At 33.5% G+C, this 16,942-nt stretch overlaps 1 protein-coding gene across 6 annotated transcripts in view; it reads left to right on the top strand.

Annotated features, from left to right (window-relative positions):
• LOC148608926 (caspase-7-like) overlaps positions 1-16,323 on the top strand; it is a 52,667-nt gene extending 36,344 nt beyond the window's left edge. For 4 of the 6 annotated variants that reach the window (XM_088596460.1, XM_088596457.1, XM_088596458.1 and 1 more), the window contains 9 exons: positions 5,580-5,619; positions 6,039-6,064; positions 6,521-6,566; positions 7,994-8,065; positions 8,557-8,777; positions 9,033-9,202; positions 13,810-13,930; positions 14,498-14,703; positions 15,545-16,323. In XM_088596460.1, coding sequence (XP_088452586.1) covers positions 5,580-5,619; positions 6,039-6,064; positions 6,521-6,566; positions 7,994-8,065; positions 8,557-8,777; positions 9,033-9,202; positions 13,810-13,930; positions 14,498-14,703; positions 15,545-15,616 — 974 coding nt within the window. In that variant the 3' untranslated portion in view covers positions 15,617-16,323. The remainder of the gene's footprint in view (positions 1-5,579; positions 5,620-6,038; positions 6,065-6,520; positions 6,567-7,993; positions 8,066-8,556; positions 8,778-9,032; positions 9,203-13,809; positions 13,931-14,497; positions 14,704-15,544) is intronic. The other 2 variants (XM_088596461.1, XM_088596463.1) reach the window with 1 other exon arrangement.
• The last annotated feature ends 619 nt before the right edge of the window (positions 16,324-16,942 follow it).

Below are 16,942 nucleotides of genomic sequence, written 5' to 3'. Positions count from 1 at the left end.
TGCGTTTATTCAGACATTTTAGAACTGGCTAAATTTATTCAGCATTCAATCAGACATGTTTGGATTGTCAGAACTTATTTTGCGTTTAATTATATATTTTGTTTTATTCGAATGTATTTTTGTCTATTCTCAGTGATTTAAATTTTTTGACGGTTTTTATAGTGTTAGTTTTTTTCATAAAGAAGGGACCTCCTTCCTCTATTGGACAATTATGTTATTTTGTGCAAAATCGGAGGCAAATGATCTTATAATAGCGTTGAACCCTTTCTTTGAATTTCCTAGCTTGAAACTTTCCCTTTCTAAAATTTCTGACCCCCTCCAGTTTTATTCATTTTGCCATCAACGGCAGTGTATCTTGTAGTTTTGCATTTTGAAATTTGCTACCTCATTGCCACAAATCATTTTGTAAAAGTCTGGTCAAATGTCAGAATCGACCTTCTGGTATGTGCTCAACTATTAGGAATCAAATTAGTGACCATTGTCGCTTTGAGAGAGGGTTTTCGAAGCAAAGTCCGGCTAATACATACATATATGAAAAACAAATGCAGACAGTGCATATTTGATAAAAGGATTATGGCCAATGAACCCCCAAAATCTTCCCATAATTAAATTTGTACATGATATTACACTAACTGTGGCGCATTATTGGTCAATTATTTTAGAAAATTTTGGACAATGAAGACTAAAATATTGCTATTTTTGTTTTAACTGAATCATTGGCCAAACTGCACCATATATGGTCATTCTGACAATCGATTTAAATAAATAACTGAGTACTAAGTCAAATACACTTTAAAAGAATTAATTTATCAGATTTAATATCGAATTTTATTCTTTCCATTTTGTAGAAGAGAAACCAGGCTTTTAATTTACTAAAATAACAAAAGAAGGGAATAATTTTCAGCTATTGGCTTATATAAATACCTCTATTTTGCAAAAAAAAAAAAAATCATTATTCAATTTTCGTACAAAACTGATATTTTATGGACTATTCATATGCTAATCATTAGATAAATTTTCAGAAAAGTTCACCGTGTAGTTTTTTTATGTTTTAATGTTAGTAGGGTAAGGCATTAAAATATTCTTTTGATAATTAATCATTATGGCTAAAATCATGAGAATAATCAATAAAGTTATCAAGTATTAAATTATGATGACTTATATTGAGGAAAGAGCATTGCAAGGCACAGCTTGAGTCAACTACTGTTGCAAATTAATGTCACACAAATATTTATACTTCTGCACAAAGGGACAAACTTTTATGCTAAACGTAGTTGAATGCTGGATGGAGTCATATGCTGAACAAAGCAACAAAATGAAAATAGAAAGGTTAAAGTCTTATAAGGAATTATAGAAAAGGTATATTTTTCTGGAACTCTAAGAGGTAAAGGAGTTATAAACTGACAATGTTATTGGTTAGCCGCACTGTCTCATGACAGAGACAATTTCATATTATATCTTAGGGAATCTTGATTTGCCGTGAAAAGGTATCATTTCAAACGGTTTCCCATCTTATAAAATATATTCCTCAATGTACCCATTTGAAACATTTAATCAATACTTCAAGGGAGCAGAGTTACTGGGGCTGGCATCTTTGTTCCAGAAGTTGAACTCTTTCTTGGAGTTATTTCCTTTTACCATCAGTATCACTTTGAAGCTAGCATATTTGGAGTCATTCAAACTCTCTTGTGACTAAAATCCTTTCAATTTGGATTACCTCCCTTACCGCAGGTTTACTACCTTAATATAGGTCCAGAGCGATGTCATGCTTACATTTCTAAATAGTAAAGATATTTACCGTATTTTCGAACCTCTCCATAGAAAGTTTTAGCAGACTTTTTGCAGTTACATCCTGCGATCATATTTGTTTTCAATCATTTTTATGAAAAACACAGGCCCGTCTCGTCAGGTTTAAGGTTATAATTAATGACAAGACATGTTATTCATGTATGTACAAGTGCAGGCATATGTTTATAAATTACTTATTGTACAGACTACATGTATATACTTAATACTTATTCCAAACTATCAAACTGAATATCAAATAGGATGCTTTCCTGTTCGACATTCGTTTGACATTCGTTTCCAGGTTATATATTGAATATGGAATTGATTTGAATATCAAACTGAAAATCAAACATGATTTTTTTCTGTTCGATGTTCGTTTGACATTCGTTACCGAGTTATATATTGAATATACAATGGATTTGAATATTAAACAGGACGTTTTTGCTGTTCAATGTTCGTTTGACATTCGTTTCCGGATTATCTATTGAATATAGAATAGATTTGAATATCAAACTGAATATCAAATATGATTGGTTTGCTGTTCGATATTCGTATGACATTCGTTTCCGAGGTATATATTGAATATACAATGGATTTGAATATCAAACTGCATATCAAATAGGATGTTTTTGCTGTTCGATACTCGTTTGACATTCGTTTCCGGTTTATATATTGAATGAGTAATCAAGGGAACAAGGTTATAGCGGTAATCAAAAGAATGTAATCCAGGGACGAAGACCAGACATAGAAAACAGACATACACAACAAGGAACATAAAGTGAAATGATACATACAAACTAACAAAAGCAAATGAGCAACTCGGACTCCATTAAAAACTGGGAGCATGGACCAGGTGCACCGGTAGGGTAAGCGTCCTCTGCTTTTCTAGAAACACCCGCCGAGTTGCTCATAAAAAGTCAAGTCCGGGGTAGACAAAAGAGAAAAGGAAAACTATGACCCGTTGAATAAATCAATTTACATGGTGCAGATGGATACATCATAACGATCCACGAGTTCATGATGACGACCATAAAACTTCTGTAGTGATGACTTCAATCTTGTAGCAACATAACCCTGTTTCAGAAGCCTATTTGTTAGAGTTCTAGCGCGATACAAAAAGTCTGCGTAGTTTCGGCAAGCTCTGGCATAACGTATGAGTTGTGATATGAACACTCCATACGCAGGTGCTGAAAGGATGTTGCAATGGATTTAAATATTAAACAGGATTTTTTCTGTTCGATATTCGTTTGACATTCGTTTCTGGTTAACATATGGAATATAGAACGTATTTGAATATCAAACTGAATATCAAACAAGATTTTGGTCTGTTCGATATTCGTTTGACATGTTTGTATTTTGCACGTAAAAATCGATAGATTAAACGACTGACAAGACAATGTCCTACATGTAGGAAGCGAAACACCACTGTTTAAAAACTAGTACTACACAGAAAATTAAAGTTAGGGTAAAAATCAACCCTATAAAAAGGGAGACAAATCAAAGGTATCAAATTACAGACCAGTTGCTTTGTTGTAAAATCCTAGAAAATATAGTTCATAAACCTTTTTTTAACCATTTATTTTTCAATAATCTTATCTACAAATTTCAATCGGGATTCTTACCCGGTTTTTCTACAGTACATGAATTGATTGAACTTTATCATGAAATTTTGTTGTCTTTAGATTCTGGTAAAAAAAAACTATATTACTTTTTGCGATGTCAGCAAGGCTTTTGACCGTGTTTGGATTACGGGATTGATTTTTATAGTTATTTAGAATCTAGAGGACAAAGGGTTGTTCATATGTATGGAAAATCAACCATAGGCTCATTGTATGCTGGTGTACCACAAGGATCTGTATTAGGTCCCCTTCTGTTTCTTGTATATGTCAATGACATATCTGATAGTATGATTGGGCTTTGTAGGTTATTTGCAGATGACACTTCGATTGGTCATGTAGCCAATTATGAGGCGACACTTGTAAATATGACTAATATGGACTTCGAAAATATTTCAATATGGTCTAGTGAATGACCAGTAAAGCTAAATCCTTATAAAACTGACATTATGGTATTTAGTGCTTGCAACAGAGCTACTAATAATGGATAAATTATATAGATATTCTAATTGAGAGACCTTCTAAGCAACTCAATGTATTACATAAATTAAAATTTAAGCTGGATAGAGAATTCCTCGAGAGGATTTACTTTACATTCATAAGACCGATTCTAGAATACTCTAGCGAAGTTTGGGATAATTGTGGATTAGTCAATTTAGATTGAATCGAGAAAATCCAACTTGTAGCAGCCAGAATAGTTACGGGTTTAACATCATATGCTATTAGAGATTCACTTTATCGAGAGATTTGTTGGGAAACATCAAAATATAGAAGAGAACAAAAGAAGCTTCTTTTGTTGTATAATATGAATAATGGACATTATCCTGAATATTTATCAGATTTACTTCCCCCAATAGTATCTGAGATATCAGTGTATAACTTACGCAATAACCGCAATTATAGCATCCCTCCAACTAGACTTTCATTGTATCAACAGTCATTTTTGCCAGCTACATTGAGCCTATGAAACAATTTGGATCTATCCTTGCGAGAATCACATTCTTCTGATGTATTTCAATTACGTGTAAAAATAAAATATCGTAATAATAATGCTATTAGTAGGCCACCACCGTTTTACCTTATTGGTAAACGATTCATGAATTTGACTCATGCACGAATTAGAAATAAGTGTAGTGCTTTGAAAAACGACTTATTTAGAGCACATATCATTTTTGATAAAAGCTGTTATTGTGGAGCTTTGACAGAAGACGCAGAACATTTTTTTCTCGTCTGTCCAAATTTTACTGTGCAAAGAAACGTGCTTTTTCAAAATTTGACTGGTCTAGAAACAAATAATTGTCTCAACACTCTGCTTTTGTGAGATGATAATTTGAGTTACGAGTTCAACTCCTTGATTTTTAGTTTTGTTCAAACGTTCATTGAAGCTACTTGGCGGTTTTTACGTGAGTAATAAAATGTTGTTACATTCAGCTTGTACGGTATATCGCGAACACTACTTGTGTTTATTTTTATCATGTTCCTCTGCAACATTGATGCATGTGTGTCTTGAAAAATTTAACTTATAACTCATTTATACATAATACATTCAATTTGAGTATACATTTTTCGATATGCATGTCTAATTTTATTCATGCTTAATCCCCAGTGCATGCATCTATGTTTATGGGTCACTACATATTTGTTTGTATCTATAGGAACTTCGTAAATAAGACTATTTATTGTAAATGTCATACGAATATCGAACAGCAAAAAAATCCTGTTTGATATTCAGTTTGATATTCAAATCCATTCTATATTCAATATATAAACCGGAAACGAATGTCAAACGATTCTCGAACAGAACAAGACATCCATTGGATATTCATTTGATATTGATTTAGTGTTTACATTTTTAATAGTAGCCAGAAATGAATATCAAACGGTGAAATTTTACCGTTTGATATTCAGATTGTTATTGAAAAGTTTGAATGTCGAATATCGAACATCGAATATCCATCGCACTTGATCTCGGTACATTTCACTGGTACGTCTTATCAGTCAATTCCGTTCTTAGATCATAACTTATCATATTCAGTCTTGCATGTTATACATCGATACTTTATGTCATTTCCAAATTGTATCTTCTATCCTCTAAGATATTGAATACAGTGAAAAGTACGAAATATATTTGTTACAGTGCTTTCTCAGTAATCTGAAAACTAAACTATTTTGTAGGCCAGGAGAGTCTGGCAATGCCAGAGACATTAAGTAGCAAGTAAGAAATAGAAAATGTTATCAAATAGCAAACTGAACTTAAACAAAAAGAAATGTTGATTAGTTCGGCTTGTTCAACCCCTTTCACTTGATTAAAAAGTAGCTAACTGTTAATAATTCAAATTATTACAACAATACACATATATTTGTGAAGCGTTGTAGATGTTTTTCAAATAGACAATTCAGCATCGGTTTTTACAAATACGTGGATAAAAAAGAAAATAAAAATAGGTAACTTGTCTCCAGTACGTCCACCATTATATATTAGCCTGTATAAGGGAAATCGCATCAACAAACACACAAAATAGATTAATGTGTTTGACATCACGATAATAAAACATATATTGTTTTACGGATACTAAAATTTTGTTGGACTGTATATAAATGATTCAGATTTTTTTTGCACTATAAATTTTTTAGTCCAGAAGTTGGGAACCCCGACAGCGGTATGTATTAATATATTTAAATTATTTATAAGACAAGTCAGAATGCTACAATTACACATAGCAAAAAAAAATATACAGAACACAACAAAAAGCATGAACCCCATTACAATCCAGGGATGAACTCAGAAGCTTTCTGCCATCATTTGAACGTAATTCGTTTGTTTGATTTCAATGAATTAGTTTGTTATTACATCTTTTATCATACAGCAAATGGTTACCCATTGTTAAAGTATGAACCGAGGGGAACTTGTGTGTAATTCTTTAGTTAAAGGCAGACTTCAGGATGAGCAAGAAAACAATATACAACATACAAGAGTCGATGGTACTCAATACATCGACCATTCGATAATGTATGTGTCTTTTGCTTATTTTAGAAAAAGCCACTGTTCTCCTAATGTTATGTTAATTATGTTAAAAGAAATCGTAAAATAGTCGTATTGTTTACTTTTATATCAGGTAGAAGAAGTCGAAGATCATCTGCGAGTCCCACACGTTTTAATAGGTAAAATATGGATAGAGGCATTATTAATAACAAAAATAAAATCCGCTGTTTTGATTAGTTCGCTGCAATTGAGAACAATAATGTCGAAACCACTTACAGGTACGAGAACACCATTAATTTTCACACAGAGTTTATTATAACAAAATTATTATTATTTTTCAATTTTAGCTACCTCAACACAGAGACCCCTCAAATTTGACCCAAAATGGCTTCCAAAAGCCAAAAAGTTGACCTTTTCTGACAAAACCAAATAACAACCTACATGTATTTTTTTTAATTTAACACATCTATCAAATTATCTCCATTATTTTTCTTTCAACTGAACCAAAAAGAAAAAGAAATTCTAAAGATGAGGTTGTCTAAATATTTTTTTAAAAAATACCCTATTAAAATAGGAACTATATTCGTATACAACGAAAAGCTAAGGGCGGATAATTGTGACCTAGTGACAGCAGTTTTTCGCATATATCTCCAAACCGTTAAGTTAAACCAATTCCGACATGAGGCAAAAGCATGACAAGAACTATTTGTGGTCAAAATTTAGGTGAAAATCCCTGAACCCATGTTGGAGTTATTGCTATTTTTGACGTCTTTTTTGATGTTATTACTTTCAAAAACGTCTTCTCAGAAACGACTGTACAGAATTCAATGAAAGAATACATGATTGTTTCATAGGGTATCCTGCACACAATGACCGTTTGGATTTATTATCGGTGAAAAAAACATGACAGCTCTTACTTAAAATAGAACATAGGTGTCAAAATAAAGTTTTTTGGAAATAAATCAAAAACCGTTAAAAGCAAAATTCTGATGAGGGTAATATTGTTACTATCAGAAAACGGACTATGCCGAAATTTTCAAAATAATTTGTCGTCCGATGCAGGAGTAATGGCCCCTGAAACATATTTTATTGTCGTTTTTTCAAGTCTACAATTTTGCCAATCTTCTTCTCTGAAACCATGCAACAAAATTTTATGAAAGCATAAACTGATCAGTTAAAACTTTCATCGGTTAAAAACATAACTACTGTTACTTAAAATAGAACATTGGGATCAAAGTCCCTTTTATGCCATTAAACTATAGAAGAATAATGAAGATGAAAGCTACAAATAAGATGATAACATGATATTCCGAGTTGACTGGCATTATTGAAATTATTCTTTAGGCAGCCATATTGAAAATGGCTGCCATTTTGCGACCATTTCCCCTGTTGCTCGGATTCAAATGATTTTTTGTTTCCTTGGGAAACATTTTGTATACTGGGCTTATGCCCCCTCAGAACCGCTGGAATAACAAGGCGTAGAGGGACCCCTCCCCAAATTATTTGTAGAGGTTCTTAAAACACTTTGAAGGCATTTCCAACATTTTACAGTGCCTTAGGTACTCAGTTGAACTTACGGCATTCATCAATGTATGCTCTTTTTCAGCTATTTTCTGTCAAACATGGTAACAAAGCATGATATCTTTACTTACTTAGTTAATAGAGCATGGTTTGCCAGGTGATTAATTCAGGCTCTTTGAGAGTCTCTTGTTTATTCTTTCGATTTCTAAAAAATCTTTTCATCATATCATACCGTGTTATTCATCAGTGTTAATTGTGAAGCTCCAATTAGTAGTAAAAGTTAATTATTAAGATTAAACAGTCATTAGTGTATGACCCGGCTCGATTCATGTTCCGGTCTTTATGCAATTATGGTTGTGAGTACATTGAGCCTGTTCACAAATCAATGAAAAAAATCGATTTATTTTTATACTGAATGCTGGAACGTAAGAGTGAGCAGTTGATGTGTAGCAAACATATGTACATATATATAGTACATATTATGTGAATTGATTAAGTAAAAGCTTCTTTTTTTCAATTTGCATTATTGAATGCAAGTCACTTTTGAAGTTTTACTATTGTGATTAGGAATTGCAAAGGCAACCTTAAGCTTAATTGTTGGTCCAGTTGGTAATTGTAATCACACATTTTTCACTCATGTTACTTTAGGAATAATAGTATTATTGAACGAGGAACACAGTACTATACTATGGATCATCCTAGAAGAGGAGATTTTGTAATATTTAATTTCAATGTTTTTGGACCTAACGCTCGTAATGGGGCATTAAAGGACACTGAAAATCTAACAAGGTGTTTCAGCACTCTCGGTTTTGATGTTATTGTAAAATTAGATCGAACAGAAGAAGAAGTCTTCAGTACAATTGATGAAAGTAAGTAGCAAAAATGCATTTGAGATGTAATTGATATCAGGTACAATCTAATAAAACAAAACAAAAATCTTTTCTATAAAAACAATTGCTACAAAAACTGACAACAGGATTAAAAGCAACTTTCACGCTGAAAATCAAAATAGCAATGTGTGATCACAGAAAGAATGTAAAAAATGCAAATTTGTTTTCCTGGTAAACTTTTTGTTACACTGCAATCTTCTTGTACGTTGAAACATTGTTTTCGCTATTCTACAGTTTCACAAAAGGACTATAGTGATGCTGCTTGCTATGCTATGGCCATACTGGGTCATGGAAAGGAAGGCATTATCTCTGTTGCTAATGGAGAGGTCAAATTAGACAGAATCATATCGAAAGTCAAAAAGTGCCATAACTTGCAAGGGAAGCCAAAACTGTTTTTTGTTCAGGTAAGCTTGTCAGAATATTACAAGTATTTTACTGTAAATGGAAAGACAGTTTAGTTTAATTTAACTTATGTCTATGCATATAGTGTTTATATTTTCAGTAGGTAAGGTATGTCAGAGCTTGTTGACAAACATATTATAGATGACAAATTTTCAAAATGTCTGGGTATTAATTTGCTGTAATTTTCATTTGCATATTATTATTTTATTTTGTACTTGCGCTTTTTCCCCATAAAGTTTATTTTTATTCTCGGGTCTTGGAATTACCCAATATTTATTGTATTTATTTTATTTTTTATCACTTATTTATTGTTCATCTCATCCGTGGTGTTTTGACTACTGGTGGTAATTTTATGCTACCAATTGTGCTGAAATATACCGGAAAAAATGAACTCTAATGAAAGCTGGAGGTAAAACGCGCTATAAAACCTGATTTAACCAACATTTCATTTTGGAAATTCCTGTACCAAGTCGGCACCATTGCAATATATTTTTCAACTCTACGATGTTAACCCTGATATTGCCATTTATCATATGCACTATCTTTATAACTACTGCCAAGATTTTATCAGCTCATTAATTTTGTTATTACCCTTCATTAACGTAAATGTGTACATTTGGTTCTATTTAAAAAAAAAACTGCTTCTTAAATAGGTTTATTTCATATCAGTGAAAAATCAGTAATTTCAATTGGATAAAACCTTTTCACTTGGTATTTATTAATCTGCAGTAAAAAAGTTTTGCCAGTCAGTACCATGATGTGATAATGCCCGGTTACTAGTTTAGAGTTACACCCCCTTATTAAAACGCATTCGTGATCAAGCAGTTGTCAACGTAAATATGAGCCGCACGTTATCCTGTTTTCCGGGACTACGTTCCAGGTATTATCTACTAGCAATACACTCTCACGAGTATATGTGTAACATACTGAATATTGCGATCGGGAACCAGTCTAGCCGCACGTCTGCTCCCGTCGCAGTCAATACCACTGTCCTGTGGGCAGTCTAAATATCACGATATTGACCAGTTAATCAACAACGATTATATTATTAAAGAGTTATCATGCAAAAAATATAGAAAATATATAGATTTTTTTAAAACATACCACAATCACCTTCATCTTGTTTACCGAAAAGTCGTGATCATTTGTAGCTAAAAGGCATGTTGATATAATAAATCCGTCATAGATTTCCTTTTAAGGTCAATATTATCATGCTACATGTGACCACTCTGATTGTTTTGTGAAGTAATGAATGATAACCTTTCCACCAATACGATTTGTTTATTTTCCTTTCCATTCTGAAAGAGTAATCAAGGGAACCAAGGTTATAGCGATAATCAAAAGAATGTAATCCAGGGACAAAGACCAGACATGGAAGACAGACATACACAACAATGAATATAAAGTAACTAAAATCATACATACAAAGTAACAAAGGCAAATGAGCAACTCGGACTCCACTAAAAACTGAGAGCATGGACAAGGTGCACCGGTAGGGTAAGCGTCCTCTGCTTTTCTAGAAACACCCGCCGAGTTGCTCATGAAAAGTCAAGTCCAGGGTAGACAAACGAGGAAAGGAAAACTATGACCCGTTGAATGAATCAGTTTTCATGCTGATGGATACACCATAACAATCCACGAGTTCATGATGACGACCATAAAACTTTTGTAGTGATGACTTCAATCTTGTAGCAATATAACCCTGTTCCAGAAGCCTATTTGTTAGAGTTCTAGCGCGATACAAAAAGTCTGCGTAGTTTCGGCAAGTTCTGGGAAAACGTATGAGTTGTGATATGAACACTCCATACGCAGGTGCTGAAGGATGTTGCCACAGATGAAAGGAAGGTTGACAATTCTGAATGAAAAGTCATCACGTTTGTCGTAAAGTTTGGTCAATAGTTTTCCTTTACCATCGATTTCAAAGTGTAGGTCAAGATATGAAGCTGACTTCACAATGTCAGTGGTATCCTTTATCTCAAATTCTTTTGGGTAGATGCGATGTATCAAATCCCCGAAATTAGGATTGTTTAAAGATAATTCGTCATCTATATAGCGGAAACTGAGATTGAAGGATCTCGCCAAACGATATCCATTCTTTCTGATCCGATCAGCTATAAAGTCAGCCTCATAAGAGTGAAGGAATAGGTCAGCAAGTAAAGGAGCATAATTTGTTCCCATTGGAATGCCGACCGTTTGTTGAAAAACACGTCCACCACACTAGACAAATATGTTGTCGATTAAAATTTCCAGCATTTTGTAAACATCTTCCTCGGTATATTTGGAAGATGATTTGGAATTATTTCTTACAAAGTATGAGGAATCTCTACCAAGAACTATATATTTGTATCTAGGTGTACCATCTTTTTTGGAAACACCCGCTGAGTTGCTCATAAAAAGTCAGGTCCGGGGTAGACAAACGAGGAAAGGAAAGCTATGACCCATTGAATAAATCAGTTTTCATGGTGCTGATGGATACACCATAACGATCCACGAGTTCATGATAACGGCCATAAAGCCTCTGTAGTGATGACTTCAATCTTGTAGCAACATAACCCTGTTCCAGAAGCCTATTTGTTAGAGTTCTAGCGCGATACAAAAAGTCTGCGTAGTTTCGGCAAGCTCTGGCATAACGTATGAGTTGTGATATGAACACTCCATACGCAGAAGCCGAATGGATGTTTCCACAGATGAAAGGGAAATTTCTATAATGTGGGATAGGTATAAATCTAGCTCTCCTGAGCGGGCAGGAAATGCGGAGCACATAACACGTTTGTATCGGCCAAAAGCAATCACAAATTCTTCTACGGAAATATTTCTTGTGTGTCTTTCATCATTTTCGTTAATTTTCTTCTTTGAAGGATTTTTGTAGTTAGGAATTAACAAAATATTCAAATTAACATCTTTACCTGCAACAATGTCATTCCTAATGTCAGGAGAAATCCTGTCCACGGATGAAAATGATGCTGCCGCGAATCAACAATTTTCCTGGCATCGTTGACTAAACATTGGGGCTATAAATCGGCACTGTTTGCATACAGCTGTTATGCAAATTAGCCACATGAATAGGTGATTGGTGGCTAGACGGCAGAGAAGTTACCACTGAAGCATTTAATGATCCAATTGCAGTTTGTAAGTTATAACGTGAACTGCAGTCACTAAACTGGAGTTTAACTGCTGTAACGACTGTTGGGATAATTGAATAGTATTATGCAGTAGACTCTCTAAAATACCGTTGTTTACATGCGACGTCATGTTAAAAGGAGCATGTGCATTGACTGCTGCTGTTGTTTCACTTGCTGTATTCATCCGCGCTGTCGTAATTTCACCGAATGGCATATTGTCTGAGTTTGTCACTGGACCTGAGTTAGGAACGTTTGCTGAAATTTCTATTCTTGAATTAGAAATTTCTCTAGCTGTCGATGGAATGCCATCTTGATCAGTCTGAGGAACACTAGCCTGGTTATGGTCCGATGGCACTGTAACAAAATCCTTTGTGGACATTGTCCAAATAAATTCGTCGTAACAAGTTATTGTTAATAGAACCACTAATTACTATCCCTGACTTGTTAAGCTCTTCTTTTAATTTTGAGTTAGTCCAATTAACTGGATTGTTTATGTCTAATGGCGTTCTTCTTGACGCCATTTTTAGATCTTAATATTAAAGTTTAAGGAAGAATGTCCATCAAGAACTACTAGGTTTACAATCTAATATTGGTATAACATCCCACACAAAATATTTTTTTTTCTATCTAAATAAAACAATGGAACCAAAGCTTGAATATTGATCTGACTGCCCTAGTTATCAAATCCAAAAAGAGGATGAACGTTTGGGGTTCTTTTAAGGGGGTTTATCTTAAATCCACTACTAGTAAAGCTGCTTGATAGTAAATAAATTGATATTCCTTCACTAGGTAATATGCTCAATTAAAAAAAAACTACAATTATCAATATATTTGAGAATTGGTTATGTTGATTGTAATCTACTTGTACTTTCTATCTGGTTCGTGTTTGTTAGTTTTTTTTCTGCTCTTGAGTTTTATAAACGGGCTTTGGATTTTTCTTATGATCAACATTTTCATATCATTTACATCATAAAACTTTGTTAAATTAAATGATATCCCGAGTGTAATTATAGAATGTCCTTACTGTTTTTGGTGGGATCGTCTTTACAAGGTGAGTATGGATGCTACATAATTGGAGCTAGGTTTTAACGGATTTTACTCAATTTAGAGAATTGAGAATTGAGAAGAGGGAGTTCATATTAGTTTTTTATGTGATATCCTGTTGCCCTTCTTTTCAGTGTTTATCTGTTCTGTAATTAAGTATGAATCTGTTCGTTACATTGTGTATGTAGATCGTCTCTGTTTCCTGTTTCCGCGTTTAAGCCAGGTACTTGTATTCTGATGTCTCTGATTTTACCGACTCGCGCTTCGATAGTTTATGCGAGCTTTAAACTTTATTTCAAATACAATGTATAGGTAAGTAGCTGATTTTAAGCTGCGTCGTATGAATTATATAGTCAAAATATCCTACCATAATAGAAATATTATTTATGTGTGTAATTTTAGTTCATGTATGTTAGAGAGTTACATATCCTTTTCTTAAACAGTCTTGTCGGATTATTGGTGGTCTGGAGACTGACGCTATTTCGCAGGATGCCATTGTTAATGATTACACTCCTATAGTGTCAATAGATGCCGATTTACTGATATCGTATGCAACAACTAAAGGTAAGATATTGTAGATAAAGTAAAAATTATTCATGCATAAATCGTTTTTTCATCTATCAATTTCAAGCTTTTATTGGTCACGTTTTATATATTTGCCAAGACTTGCAGCAATTTATTTCTCTCGTATGCTGTAGTTGACCAAGGTATTTTCCTATTAAGCATGTGCAATATATCTGCAATCTTTTTAAAGATATAACAGGCTACTTTTTCGGTGAAACGAAGCTTACATTTATGCTTATAACTTTATTTTAATATTTTCAAATATGTTGCTAACTACAGCAATGGTGCAGGATACATTTCACATGATAATATTCCTTGGATATTCTGTAGACTTAACTAGTCTGTTACAATTATTATATTTACTCGTGCAGAAATTGATTTGCCCTCAATATACTGACGAAGGCCATATGTCGAAATTCCATTTCGTCTACATTGGTACGTTTAATGTTTTTCTATATATCTCAAGTTTTTGTTGAAGAGGTAAAAATGATATATTTATGCCATCAACAATAAATAGTGATTTATACCTGATTTCAAATTAATTAAATCGATAAATTTGTCTTCTAGGTAATGTTGCATTCCGCATACCTGAGACTGGGTCCCCATACATTACAAAACTTACGGAGGTCTTAGAAGAATTGGGCACTCAAGAAAGTATTTTAGATTTACTCACTGAAGTTAATGCAAAAGTAAACGACATGGTACAAGAGTATGGATTTTCCCAGATAACCGTATTAGAATCTACGCTCAACAAAAAACTAGTTTTCGATAAAGTAAGTATCGCTGGTAAAAATGATAACACACTTTATCGATTCGAAGTAAATGAAAGTCTCAAGAGCTGACAGCAAAACAGTTCATTGTGTATTTGGACAGTTTGATAGTACTAGCGTATCAGTTGTGTAAATTTCACTGCTTTCAATTACTTGATAGAAACGGGATATGTCCCTATTGAATGACTTATGATGTACTCTGGTTCTGCATGGGAAGAACTGGGATTGATATTACATTCGGTGAGGGCATAACATTTTGTAGGTTTAAACTTGTCTGGACTGGTATGCCAGTTAATTGCTAGTGGTCCTTTGTTCGCTCATTTGTTTAACATTTTATTATAATCTTCTTTTTTTGTTTCTACAACGAACTAAGACCTTTTGGAACTGATTTTAAAGTGTGTTTAAATTGTTTAATATCGCTTCCACAGTGACCAGATTTAAATGGCTGATAGTTGTGATCACGCCAGATATTTTAACCGCGCCACATTTTTGCGCCTAGAATTTCTGGCCTCTGTATGTATTGTTTCGTTTTACCTTCAAATTACTTTTTATAGGGATAAAAAAATTCACTGTACCAGTGTATAATGTTTTTGTGCTAGCTACGGCATGCCCTGTGTTTTGACGACTTACTAGTCGTTCATTGATGACCCATGGATGACCATGAGCTGGCCTTTTACATACCGGTGGGTTTTTTCTTTGACATATTCACCATATTCATTTTCGTAATACATTCTTCCAACATTATGCAAAACGTCTAAGTATTGGCCGCTTACACCTGACTTTGTATTCTAAAGTACATATATTATTTGTTAAGATAAAACAGTTTTTTTTTACTATTTTGCAGGTTGAGGAAGTTTTCCCACAATGCAGAAAATATAATGACGGGCGTATAGAATTCAGTGCCTCTAATAATTAAATAATATCATTTGCAGGCAGTTTGATTCATTTTTTGATTATTTATTTCATTTCTATTTTCTGACTTTCCCTAACGAGTGTTTTACTATTGCAGACGTTTCATATAATAGATTTTGTCTTTGGTTAATGCAGCCCCTTGCACAGAGGATACGAATTAGTACAGTACACCGGAACGGCAAAGAGTGGTCTCGCCCTGTGAATATGTTCATATCCTGTATAGCAGAGCTTATAAGCTAGCGGAGTGATACATGGTAAAATGGTAAAATTGCAAATTGGTTGATTGCTATCTCCACATACCTATATCCGCGTCCTGATTGACTGCATATCACTCCACTAGATTACAGGCCCTGCTATAAACAAGGCGTTTTTTGAATTTGGAATAAAAAAATAACCAAATATTTGTTATCTAATCCTTACTAAGGGGGCTAAATCATGGCGGCATGGCTAACGGGTAGGGTTAGTATAATAAAAAAAGTCAAGGAAACTTACTTAATCATGACGGCATAACAAACCCCTTAGTAGTGGCAAGTTTTATAAATATTTTTCACTTATTTTATTAAATCCAAAATAATTCAAAATTCAAGTAATACCTTGTTTATACAAGATGTGAAAACATTCACATGGCATGATCATTTGCACTTAGGCACCGACAATTTTAATATAGGGGTTGGGGAGGGGGCTTGGAATTTTTTTTTTTTTTTTTTTTTTTTGGTGAGAAAAAAGTTTTTCCAAAGTTGAGCAAACATCTTTTTTACTCAGCCAATATGATTCGATATTCCCCCATTATTTAACAATGTAGATTGCCAAATGGCTTCTGCTGAGAGTTAAATGCTGTGGCAAAGGAGTTTAAGCTTTGGAATAGCGAATAGTACCCCTCTACACAGGAGGTTAGGATGATAGTTACATTTCCATCTATCCCAAATTGTGGCTCTTCTATGCAAAAAAGTCACTTTTAATTGATATCATGTTTGTTCTGTATTATTTTTTCAGATAATAATCAGTAATCTTTAATATAAACTTATCTTGAAGTTTTTAAATATATGTTTATATATTTAGCCTATATGTTTTAAGCTTGTTATTCACATTTTAAATGGTTGTTTTTTTCTTATTATCGAAATGTATGCTTGAATAGGTCATTAGATACAATGTTTTACGGTAATAAGATCCTTTACACCGAAACAGGTTAATATGCTTTTGTATGACATACGTTTTGAACGTTTCTTGTTACACCATCGATCTACAAGGTCAAAATTAATGTAGTGAAAGCAGAGGAGTTTGTTATATGTGTGCTGCTTTAATATTCTTCTATTTGAGAACTGAACAAAAA

Source organism: Perna viridis, chromosome 8 (genome assembly GCF_037379345.1).
Source record: "Perna viridis isolate PV_CMFRI_1.1 ecotype Kerala chromosome 8, ASM3737934v1, whole genome shotgun sequence".
Taxonomy (NCBI): domain Eukaryota; kingdom Metazoa; phylum Mollusca; class Bivalvia; order Mytilida; family Mytilidae; genus Perna; species Perna viridis.
This window is presented reverse-complemented; position numbering and strand designations above follow the sequence as displayed.